This window comes from Pseudonaja textilis, chromosome 4 (genome assembly GCF_049901715.1).
Source record: "Pseudonaja textilis isolate UNSWEBS1 chromosome 4, rPseTex1.2, whole genome shotgun sequence".
Taxonomy (NCBI): domain Eukaryota; kingdom Metazoa; phylum Chordata; class Lepidosauria; order Squamata; family Elapidae; genus Pseudonaja; species Pseudonaja textilis.
Window position 1 is genome coordinate 40,566,757 of NC_141993.1, and position 13,125 is coordinate 40,579,881.

A 13,125-nucleotide genomic window follows, 5' to 3' on the forward strand; every position below is an offset into this window, starting at 1 on the left:
TTTGAAGTCATCTTTACTTTCAATCAAAAAGTGTTATCACCTTCATATCTCATATTAATTCTGGTTTTACCTCAAGTTTTAATAGAGGATTAGACAAATTAATGCTTATTTGTCTTATTCTCTTTGCAATTGTGAAGAGTTCTCATTCGACTCAATTACTGTTGCTTCATTATTGATTCTAAAGGTTCTTCAGAAGAAACAACCATTTGCCTTAATATATTGCATATTTTGACATGAAATATGTGAAGGCCTTGTTGTAATCAAGAAAGCAAAGATAAAGTTGCTTGTTAGGTTCTCTTACTCTCTCTATTATCCATCTTATGTTAGTTATCCTTTCTCATGTCCCACTGCCTTTTCTGAAATCTGTTGGTGCATTTGCCATTTTGTCATGTATGCCTCTACTTTTCTTTGTGATTCTTTTTTTAAATAATTTCTATTAAAGAATTTTGTTACAAAGCAAAACCATAAGAGAAAATAAATATAACAAAGTAAAACTAGTACATAGTGGAAAAAGAAAAATATTATAAAGGAAATACACTGCTCAAAAAAATAAAGGGAACACAAAAATAAGACATCCTAGATCTGAATGAATGAAATATTCTTATTAAATACTTTGTTCATTACATAGTTGAATGTGCTGACAACAAAATCACACAAAAAATATAAATGGAAATCAAATTTAGCAACCATGGAGGTCTGGATTTGGAGTTACACTCAAAATTAAAGTGGAAAAAATCACTACAGGCTGATCCAACTTTGATGTAATGTCTTTAAAACAAGTCAAAATGAGGCTCAGTAGTGTGTGTGGCCTCCATGTGCCTGTATGACCTCCCTACAATGCCTGGGCATGCTCCTGATGAGGTGGTGGATGGTCTCCTGAGGGATCTCCTCCCACACCTGAACTAAAGCATCCCCCAACTCTTGGACAGTCTGTGGTGCAACGTGGCGTTGGTGGATGGAGTGAGACATGATGTCCCAGATATGCTCAATTGGATTCAGGTCTGGGGAATGGGCGGGCCAGTCCATAGCATCAATGCCTTCATTTTGCAGGAACTGCTGACACACTCCAGCCACATGAGGTCTAGCATTGTCGTGCATTAGGAGGAACCCAGGGCCAACCGCACCAGCATATGGTCTCACAAGGGGTCTGAGTATCTCAATTCGGTACCTAATGGCAGTCAGGCTACCTCTGGTGAGCACATAGAGGGCTGTGCGGCCCCCTAAAGAAATGCCACCCCACACCATTACTGACCCACTGACCCACTGCTAAACTGGTCATGCTGGAGGATGTTGCAGGCAGCAGAACGTTCTCCACGGCGTCTCCAGACCCTGTCATGTCTGTCACATGTGCTGAGTGTGAACCTGCTTTCATCTGTGAAGAGCACAGGGCACCAGTGTCGAATTTGCTAATCTTGGTGTTCTCTGGCAAATGCCAAATGTCCTGCACAGTGTTTGGTTGTAAGCACAACCCCCACCTGTGGACGTCAGGCCCTCATACCACCCTCATGGAGTCTGCTTCTGACCATCTGAACAACCACATGCACATTTGTGGCCCGCTGGAGGTTATTTTTCAGGGCTCTGGCAGTGCTCCTCCTGTCCCTCCTTGCACAAAGGCAGAGGTAGCGGTCCTGATGCTGGGTTGTTGTCCTCCTATGGCCTCCTCCATGTCTCCTGATGTACTGGCCTGTCTCCTGGTAGCGCCTCCATGCTCTGAACACTAGGCTGACAGACACAGCAAACCTTCTTGCCACAGCTCGCATTGATGTGCCATCCTGAATAAGCTGCACTACCTGAGCCATTTGTGTGGGTTGTAGACTCCGTCTCATGCTACCACTAGAGTGAAGCACCACCAGCATTCAAAAGTGACCAAACCATCAGCCAGAAAGCATAGGAACTGAGAAGTGGTCTATGGTCACCACCTGCAGAACCACTCCTTTATTGGGATGTCTTGCTAACTGCCTATGCTTTCCACCTGTTGTCTATTCCATTTGCACAACAGCATGTGAAATTGATTGTCAATCAGTATTGCTACCTAAGTGGACAGTTTGATTTCACAGAAGTGTGATTGACTTGGAGTTACATTGTGTTGTTTAAGTGTTCCCTTTATTTTTTTTTTGAGCAGTTATTATTATAAAGAAGCAGCTATTTATATATATAATTTATACTATTATAAAGAAGCAGCTTCTAGTTGTCTTGATACTGGTTATAAATACATATTACTTTGCCCTCTCTTTCTAAGGTTAAATCATAATTTTCTTCTTCTCTTAAATATGCTACCTTTTCTAATCTTTAAATCCATAAATCATATGTTCATTTTTTTCTTTTTTTTTTTCAGCAAAAAGACCATAAGGACTTTGCAATTACTAATAAATGTAGTTGTTGATTTTTTTCTAATCAAATAAGTTAATTTTGCCATTTTTGCTCTTTTTTCATCTTCACCAATCATTCATCTGTTGTAGGTATTTCAGTCTTTTCATGTTTGCTGATATAATAGGAAAAAGATAATAAAAAACTAGTTCAGTATTGTCATCAAGAAAATTATATGGACATAATTGAAAATTTTAGTTTGGAAGCCATCTCAGAATTGGCCTGTCCTTTATCTTGTGGATTACCCTTTATCTTTATTCATTTCCCTTTAACCATATAAAGGGTAATAATCTCATTAGATGTTCCTGTTTCTACTAACATCACCAGTGAATACAGTTGTTGAATTCTTGAATCCCTTGGGAAACTCTAAATACAAAAAAGATTTTGAAGATGAATACTTTTTTGTAGCAATAGAATCTTGTGTTTTGTCCCATTGAGAAGGTAGCTAACAACATTTGAGAGGTATGAAAATAATTCAGAAATGCCTGTCATCTTTGAAAGTATAGATCAATTCAGTAATAGCTATTTAGGTAAGGTAAAAATTAAAGTTTTTTTTAAAAAGGATTTTCCAATTGAATTGTAGCTAACTTACAATGTAGGCGTTGATCCCCTGTTGCCATAGCAAACAGAACAGTGGACAAAAGAAAGAGAAAATAAGAAACAGCTGTTGGTTTAAAGTAATACAACAGTCTTTGAGTTGTTGTTTGGTGATTACTTTAAAAAGTCTACATTACTCTTTTATGTATCAGGAAAAACTAATGTAAACATGCTACTATGAAGGCCAGTGAGATCTCAACTTAGTTTGACTTGTAAATTAATCAGTGTTTCTTATTTCCAAGAAAGGCTACAATTGTAAGCATACTTATTTTGAAGTCAGCCCTATTGAAATAAATGAGATACTTTTGAATATACATGACTCTTGGGACTTACAAAGCATTCTTACAATCCAGCTTTTTAAATACATTACTTCAAAACAAGTCATAAATAGTAGATTTCAAAAGGAATTACTTCCAAGTAAATTTGTAGGTGGATACACTCTTAGGGAAATTGACCGCATGCAATTTTCATGCTCCAGTTATCGACTTGCAAATGAACTCTTTCAGTATCCAAGAGGGCTAAGTTCTTTTTAATATTGAAAAACTGAGGTGAGTGGCCTTCATAGTTTAAAAGGCATTGTGCTTAGCTCTTGTGGCTCTGAATTCAGAATTTCTTTATTCTAAATCAAATTCTCTTTTATTGATCTTTGCACCTGATATACAGTTGATTTGTTTTTTTCCAGTTGAATGCAATGTACTTTGTAATGTTGCTAGAAAAATAAGAATATACCATTGACAAGTCTGATGGATGCAATTGGTAGTCAGAAAAAGCAGAAGAGCTAAACTCATTGCATTTTTGTACTCAGATGCATTTTTCTGTTCATTGCTTAGGTCCTGCTGCTATGAAGTCAGGTTGGGTGTTTGGTAAATCTTTTTAATCAAAACAAAAAAAAACCCATAGAATTATGTATCATTGGCTATGGATATGTCAAGGATACATCTTTCCAAAGAGTGACTAGAGGAAAAAAAAAAGCTTCCCTAAAACATGATCTTGTTCTGGTTATTTTTCTTCTTTGCCAATGGTCAATTATCATGGGAGAAATTTATCCCAGATTTGAGGAAAAGTGATGTTCAAATATTAAATTGTACGAAGAAGATTCAAATTTGAAATACTTTTAATTTTATATAATGCAAAATTTGATAATTTGACATGGAATAGCTATTCCATAGTCAAAGTAGGCTTCAGTAATTTAGAAGTGTTCTCAACTCAAATTGACTCCAGAATAATTTAAATGTCTCTTTTAAATACAAAACAACTGTTTTACGCTCAAAACAATCATGTTGATTTTACTCAAACTGGGGAGTTTTTAATTCAAGTAAGCATAGTTTCAAAGCCTTTGAATATTCCTAATATCAAATTCTGGAAAATCTGGAGAGGGGCTTCCATTATTTAATTTATGTATTATTTCATTTTATAATCAAATTTATGTAGTCTCCCATCTCTCATCTCACAGAAAGCAACTGATGTACAACAATCTGCATATACATCAAAACCATTTTTCAGGTTTATTTTTTTTCCAAGCCATTGAAGAATAAATAATGGCTCTAATTGTACATCCCAAAGCAGAAATCTACAATTTTTACAGTCTACAGACTACATTTTTTCCTAATATGAACAAGTGTTTACAACTTTACAATATGAACAAGTGTTTACAAGTTTACAAATTGGTGAACCAGAGAAATGCTGTGGGTATAATATACTTGTATTTCAGTAAGGTATTTTACAAAGTAGACCATAATCTACTTTTGGTAAACTAAAAAAATGTGGGATAGAAAGTATCAACACCAGATGTATTTCTAACTGGCTGACAATCCATATGCAATGTGTAGACCTTAATGAAACTATATCTACATGAAGGGAAATAAGCAACGGGATACCCCATGATTCTGTTTTAGCCCAGTACTTTTCAACATTTTCATAAATGGTTAAGATGAGGGAATAGAAGGGGAACTCATCAATTTGTAGAAGATACTAAGCTGGCAGAAACAGCTAACAACCAAAAGATAGCCTCAAGAACCAGATGGATCTTGGCAGACTTCAACACTGGATCCTATATAACAAAATGGAATTCAATGTAAAGAAAAGTAATGTTTTACAATTAGGCAAGAAAAACCAAATGTACAGGTACAGATTAAGTGAAATCTGGTTCAATAGCTGTAATTGTGAGAAAGATCTTGGAGTCCTAGTGGACAATCACTTGAATATGAACCAGCCATGTCTGGCAGCAGCCAAATGAACCAATGCAATTCTAAATTGCATTAACAAAGGGATAGAGTCAAGATCACGTGAAGTATTAGTACCACTTTATAAAGCTTTTAATAAGACCACATTTGGAATATTGCATTCAGTTTTGGTCATGACATTATAAAAAAAATATTGAGACTCTGGAAAGAGTGCAGAAAAAAGCAACAAAGATGATTAGGGGTCAGGAAATTAAAATATATGAAGAACTATTGCAGGAATTGGATATGTATAGTGAAAAGAAGTACTAAGAGTGACATGATAGCAGCGTTCCAATATTTGAGGAGGTTGCCACAAAGAAGAGGGGTCAATCTATTTTTCAAAGCACCAGAAGGTAAAACAAGAAATAAAGGATGGAAACTAATAAAGTAGAGAAGCAATCTAGAACTAAGGAAAATTTTCATAACAGTGAGAACAACTAACTAGTGGAACAGAAGTTGTAGGTGCTCCATCGGATGCTCCATTACTGGAGGCTTTTAAAAGACTGGACAACCACTTGTTTGCTTGAACAGAAGACTTCTAAAGGCATTTCCAACTATTATTCTATGAAATTTGAAACAGGACTGGTAATTGGACACTTCCATAACAGAAGATTATGAGAAAGCACAGCTGTGGTAAATTATGATAAGAAAATTCATTCAGAAGAATCTGTTATAGCAATGCTTTCAATTCCCTGGACTCTTCTTGCTTCTCAAATTCTTCTAGAAGATCAGTATCATTTTACCAGAAGATCTCAGCCGCAGACCTTTGTGTTAAAATGTGCATACTTCTTGGCTCTCTTGAGATTTCTAGTTTGCCTGCAAGTTTGCATATTTATTTGCAATATTGTATTTCTTTTTCATCCTTAAGTATTCCTGACCTTACTTCATCTTTCACTGCTAAAATAATTGTAATTCAGTACTATGAGGACAGAGCCTAATGAATGCACTTTCTGAATTGTATTAACAAAGTTATTGCTTTGTTTCCATTGTCTAACAACATTGAAGAGTTTTAATGGAATTAAGCTTTGATTGTTTGATTTTATTTTATAATACTTAAATAATTATACATTCACATAGTGGCTATATGTAAGGCATTACCATTTTCAATCCAGAAAGCAATTTGTTTTTTAATGTAAAAACTTTTAATTAAAAGATGGGGAAAAATGGCTTTCAGAGAATTTGTAACCAGATTTCACATTAGGAAATGAATCCTGATCAATCATTGCAAATCTGTTACTAGTTTCAGCAAAGTCTGTGCATTTAGTAATGCTTGTGATAAAAATTGGGAGAGACTACAACTCAAATAAGTAAAAATCAATGAGTATCTATACATTTACTGGCAAATTTTAGCAAATGTGGTCACTTTTAGATTTATGGACTATCCCAAATTCCTTATCAATATATCTTCTGCTAAGATTTTTGGATTTTCTCTTTTCCCCTTGAGAATACAGAAACCAAGAAGGCTGCTTTCAAATATGTTGTAATGGCTCTTTGGAAATTTCCAATTTTAACAACATTTGATTTTGTAATTTTTTTTTAGTGTGCAGTGTAGGATAAAAGAGAGATGCCTGATCCAAACTCACCTAACCAACTTCTGTATCTAAGAAAAGTCTAAACCTGAATCTCGTTATTCCTAATTTGTGTTGCAATCACTACCTACATCGACTTATATACATGTATATACTGAAATTATTTGTGAAGTTCTTTATGTTCAATATCTGCTATGAATGAATGTGTGTGTATATTTACTCTTTTAATCAGCCCTTAAATGAATTTGCTTAATTTTCAAGGCCATGTAAGTGAATGCTGATTAGTTTTTGAACTAGAAACATTTCAGGTTCTTTGTCCAGGATCTCCTACAGATGAAACTCAAAAAATTAGAATATTGTGCAAAAGTTCATTTATTTCAGTAATGCAACTTAAAAGGTGAAATTAATATATGACATAGACTCATTACATGCAAAGCAAGATAGTTCAAGCCATGATGTGTCATAATTGAGATAATTATGGCTTACAGCTCATGAAAACCCCAAATCCACAATCTCAGAAAATTAGAATATTACATGCAATCAATAAAACAAGGATTGCACATAGAAGAATATTGGACCTCTGAAAAGTTTAAGCATGCATATATACTCAGTACTTGGTCTGGGCTCCTTTTGCAGCAATTGCTGCCTCAATGCGGCATGGCATGGAAGCCTGTGGCACTGCTGAGATATTATGGAAGACCAAGATGCTTTAATAGCAGCCTTCAGCTCTTATGTATTGTTCAGTCTCATGTCTCTCATCTTTCTCTTGGCAATGCCCCATAGATTCTCTATGGGGTTCAGGCCAGGCGAGTTTGCTGGCCAATCAAGCACAGTAATACCACGGTCATTGAACCAGGTTTTGGTGCTTTTGGCAGTGTGGGCAGGTGCCAAGTCCTGCTGGAAAATGAAGTCAGCATCCCCATAAAGCTCGTCTGCGGAAGGAAGCATGAAGTGCTCCAAAATCTCCTGGTAGATGGCTGCATTGACTCAGGACTTATTGAAGCACAGTGGACCAACACCAACAGATAACATGGCTCCCCAAATCAACACAGATTGTGGAAACTTCACACTGGACTTCAAGCATCTTGCAGTGCCTCTCCATTCTTCCTCCAGATTCTGGGTCCTTGGTTTCCAAATGAGATGCAAAAGTTGCTCTCATCAGAAAAGACCACTTTGGATGACTGAGCAACAGACCAGGTCTGTTTTTCTTTAGCACAGGTGAGATGCTTCTGATGTTGTTTGTTGTTCAGGAGCAGCTTGACAAGAGGAATATGATATTTGATGCCCATGCCCAGGATCCATCTGTGTGTGGTGGCTCTTGATGCACTGACTCCAGCCTCAGTCCACTCCTTGTGAATGTCCCCAACACTTTTGAATGGCCCTTTCCTGACAATCCTCCAGACTGTGGTCATCCCTGCTGCTTCTGCACCTTTTTCTTCCACACTTTCCCCTTCCACATAACTTTCTATTAATGTGCTTTGATACAGCACTTTGGGAACATCCAACTTCTTGTGCAATTACCTTTTGAGGCTTTCCCTCCTTATGGAGGGTGTCCATGATGGTTTTCTGCACAACTGTCAGGTCAGCAGTCTTTCCCATGATTGTGATTCCTACTGAACCAGACTGAGAGACTATTTAAAGCTCAGGAACCCTTTGCAGGTGTTATGGCTTAATTAGCTGATTAGAGTGGGACACTTTTAGCCAAGAATATTGAACCTTTTCACAATATTCTAATTTTCTGAGATTGTGGATTTGGGGTTTTCATGAGCTGTAAGCCATAATCATCTCAATTATGACACATCACGGCTTGAACTATCTTGCTTTGCATGTAATGAGTCTACGTCATATATTAGTTTCACCTTTTAAGTTGCATTACTGAAATAAATGAACTTTTGCACAATATTCTAATTTTGCAAGTTTCACCTGTATAATTGGAACAAAAAAAAAAAGATTTTACTTCTAGTACAGAATTGTTGTATATTCTTTTATATTTTTCCCTATTACTTGTGATTTAGGGATAGCCTGATACCTTTTAGTACAACAGTCATTGCCAGCTTTTCCATTATAAGTGCTTTTTACAGCTTTGTAAGTCAGCAGTAAAATATACTTGTCCAATTTGAAGCTTGGCATGTAACATCTTCATTTAAAAGCTAACTTTTTTCCCTATCTAAAAATGTTCAGGAAGTAAAGAGATTAGGATGTGTCTTTATTCTCTTTGTCTAAGTGATATTATTTACATGGAAAAATAGCTTACCAGCTCTGCTGAGGTCATTGGTATTCGAGATTGAAAACTAACCATTTTTCTTATATGGGGGGCTTTTGTCCCAACCCTTTCCTTAAGAATTTCCATTGTTTTTATATGCCAATATCCTTAAGTCTATTTTCATATCTGAAATTAAATACCATAACAGTCATTTAATCCTGTTAATAAAATAATACTTGATCTATTTGATTGGTTGATTTATTGCCATTCAATTAATATTGCATAGACCAATCAGTTGATGGAATGTACAGCCACAGTTTTTAAAAAAAGACTAAAACTTTCAAAAATTTTAAAAAATCCCAGAGATGTAAAAATGAATCCTATAGATTCAGCACTGAAAAAACATTTCACCACCTGTCTATCTAACACGGATATACTGGAAATATGCTTAATATTAAAAACATAATATGGTAGAAATACTATGTAGCAAAATATTTATTTTATCTAGCAAATTTATTTTATCTATCTTAGACTTCACAGTGCTTTATAGCCTAATTTCACAGTGCTTTATAGCCTCAATAAGCAGTTCACAGAGTCAACATAACACCTGGATTCTCATTTTACAAACCTTGAACGGATGGAAGGCTGAGTCAACCTTGAGCCGGTGAGACTCGAACTCCTGGCAGTCGGCAGAATTAACCTGCAATTCTAACCATTGCACCACCACATAGGCTTCTATCAACTACAAAGTATTATACAGACTTCCCAATGTAAATGACAGAAGGCCAGATAATTTCATAGAGTGATGTTTCAGAAAGCACAGTGATATAATGGTGTTTCTTTAGCCCAAGCAATACTACTAAATTATATGATTAGAATAAAAAGAACTAAGAAGCTATTAGGATTTCTTCTTTCAAGGGAACCATCCTTCATATATTAAATTTATCGTTAGACTCTTATATGTACCAATGCCATTTTGACGGTTATTGAATGATAACCTTGACTGTGTGACTACAGTTGGGACCAAAATCTTGGTCACTGAGCAAAGTGATCATTAAGTCTTTTTTTTTCTTTAAGAGCAAAAAATAGATTTCAACTCCTGGAAGGATTTTAACTCCCTTCTGTCCACTTCACTTGGAAACTTCCTTCCAGCTTCCCCTTTTTGGGGGGGGAAAAGACAAGAAGACTGCAAATAGCGATCATGTGATCAGAGGGCTCTTGGCAACATGTTGTAAATTCAGGCTAGTTGCCAAACATCCATAATGTTGACATGTGACTGGAGGAGGGCAACATTTTCTGACAGCTGGAACTGCTTTATGGCTTTTAAGCATCCTTTCTGAGACCATCATAATTTTGAATGATCATTAAATAACAAGTCATAAATCAAGGATTATATATGTAACATTAGCTATAACATTTTTTCACATTTTTGTTATTTTTTGCTTTGTAATTTGTAGCCAAAATCTCTAAAAAGTACATTTAATCAGAATGTATTGCCATGTATTTTTGTTTAATGTTAGCAGTTTCATGAAAGAAAATTGCAGCCTTTTTTTTCCAAATGGACCAATGGCAAGGTTAACCGATAATTGAATTTATTAAGACACAATCATATAATTATACAGGTAGATACAATGAGAAGACAACCATTATAGTAATTCTGGGTCTCTATATGTACATAGCTATTTCTGATAAATGTTTTGGAAATGTTTACTTAACTTTTGTGAATGGTTTTGATTTGGAAATGGTTACTTAACTTTTAATACAGCTCAGTGATGTATTCCATCAATATTGGAAGCAAAACAGAGGCCTGTAGTAATGCTTTTATTCTTCTACAGGGACCAAAGCAGAGTTTCAATGAATCTATAATAACGGAACCCTGTGTGACTGGGGTAAGTTCTTGCACTTTATTGCAGCAGTTGTTTCTGACACAATTATAACGTTGAACAATATCAGAATATTTTTTCTAAAATTTTTAAAACAAATTTATTGTTTTGAGGAGGAATTTCTTATTCCAAGTTTGGGGGTGTAAATTCTATTCCTCATTCTTTGGTTTGGTAGGCTAAGATCCGATTACTTTAGTGATTTCAGCTGACTTTATGGTCCAATTTTTGAGATACATCTGTTCAATTCACTTGAAATAATTTCTTTTATTTTTACATGGAAATCTATATTTAAGAGGAATGGGTGTATTAATGCCAGAATAGCTATTCACCTTCAACCATGGTAATGATATTTTAATTCTTAAGCAGACTATGATTTTGTAGGTCACATGGTAATTGCCCTTGATCTGTGCAGTGTAATTAGCTCGTAATTGGGAAGAACATGCAATCACATGGCTCTTTGTAAGACCTTTAAACATAGCAGATCAGATTTTATGGCTGACAGAATAGTAACCTGAGAATGCAGGATGAATGACAAGAACAGTAAAATATGCCAGGAGGTGCTAATACAAAGTGACAATTGAAGGGAGTTTTTCTGTCTTGCAGAATGCAATTGGGAAGGAAAGTGTGGCAGGAGGCTCCACCAGTCACATATCTTCTGATCATTCATCTTCTCTCCGTGTAAGCATAAGGTCAAGCACCCTTCTTTTGCTGTCTCTGATTGCACTCTCATTCTGTTGGTGCCCACGTTCAGAAGAAACCTTGTATCTGCTTTAACAAAAGGACCCATCAAAAGAAAGAAAGAAAATCTGTCTATCCTCCATCCTCCTCTGTTGTTGATTGTAAATTACAGTTCTAGGAATTAAGTTGAAATGCTCTGCTAAAAAAAATAAGACTGGATCAATGTTGTTCTCATTATCATCATATTATATCGTTACTATTATTTTCTATTTTCAAAGAAAGATTCTTAGATGCTTTGCATAGATGGGACACCCACATTCCAAACAGAGTAGAGTTTGAACAGGCAGTGTTTGAAAAGAGACGGATAATTTGCATGTAAACCATTCAAGTTTTATTCTTTTGTCTCTTCCTCATTGTCCCCCCCCTTTTTAAAAAAAAAAAAAACCTGGACCAGGAAGAAATAAACTTGACTCTTCAAGTTCTAGTTTTTTGTATTTGTTGCCCAGGAATTTTTCCTTTGCCAAACCCATTAAAATGAATGGGACCTACTGTACACCATCATATGGTGATTGTAGGTTTCAATTAGTTCAACCTTGCTCAGATGGAATTTGGAGACAAACCGTGGTTTCCAAATATTTGGAAACATTGCCAGAATGGTTAATAATTTAATAATTTATTCCTGATAAATTGGGACCCAGTTTAGAAATGTTTGAAATGTATGTATTGAAAGCCTAGATATTGGACCGCATTACAAGATTTTTTCATTGCTCTCTTTGTAGATAAGAGACTATAGAGCAGGCAAAGAAAAACCTGCATAAATTGCCACTTGGCAGATTTGGGCCTTTTAAATTGAAAAACAGTAAGTTAAACATATTTTGAGTCGGTTGTGGATCTGGCTATGCGATGAACATGCTATGCTCTTCCTGAAAGTTTTTTTTATATATATTTAACTTATTCATGTTTGGCTACCAGTATTTTGCTGTTTTAGCATTCTCTTCTATGTTTGTATATGTATGTAGTTTTGCAGTTAAAATGAGAAGCCATTGTAAATCATAGCAGTATAATACACATATTTTCTTCAAAACTTCTGCAGAAATATAAAATAATATTAAACTTTCTAATGCTATTTTTATTTTTGTGGTTATGCTAATTCAGCCTTAATGAAAGGTATTAAAATGCATTAAGAAGAAGCAACTGTTGTGAATATTGCAGTAATGCAAAATTTGTTTATCTTTCTGAAGATATATTTTAAAAAATAGAAACTTGCTTTTGTTAAAGAATTTCAACTTTAGCATTGTTGACCTTCTTTCTGTAATTATAAAGTTTAGTTATTTAACTGGTGAATGAGTAAAAAGTATTGAATTTTGATTATTTAAAAAAACACACCATATCTATTAATATTTACTCTTAGATAAAGATAAGTATAATTGTTTGCTTTTAATTTCTTGACCCAATACAGAAAACCGTAAGCACAGGCAGAAGGTTATAACATGTTTCCATATTTTCAGAAATGCATCCAATAAAGATGTGAACACATAGCATTCAACAGATCATAATAGTTTCCTGTATGTGAAGTTTCCTATCCGCTTATTTTTAAAAATACAAATATATCAGATTTGGTAAGCATTTAATTCTCTGGACAGGGA

General features: G+C 35.1%; 1 protein-coding gene across 2 annotated transcripts in view; it reads left to right on the forward strand.

Moving 5' to 3' along the window:
- Positions 1 to 12,895, forward strand: part of GFRA1 (GDNF family receptor alpha 1) — a 244,268-nt gene extending 231,373 nt beyond the window's left edge. For both annotated transcript variants that reach the window (XM_026704964.2, XM_087932663.1), the window contains exons 9-10: positions 10,754 to 10,807; positions 11,405 to 12,895. In XM_026704964.2, coding sequence (XP_026560749.1) covers positions 10,754 to 10,807; positions 11,405 to 11,575 — 225 coding nt within the window. In that variant the 3' untranslated portion in view covers positions 11,576 to 12,895. The remainder of the gene's footprint in view (positions 1 to 10,753; positions 10,808 to 11,404) is intronic.
- The last annotated feature ends 230 nt before the right edge of the window (positions 12,896 to 13,125 follow it).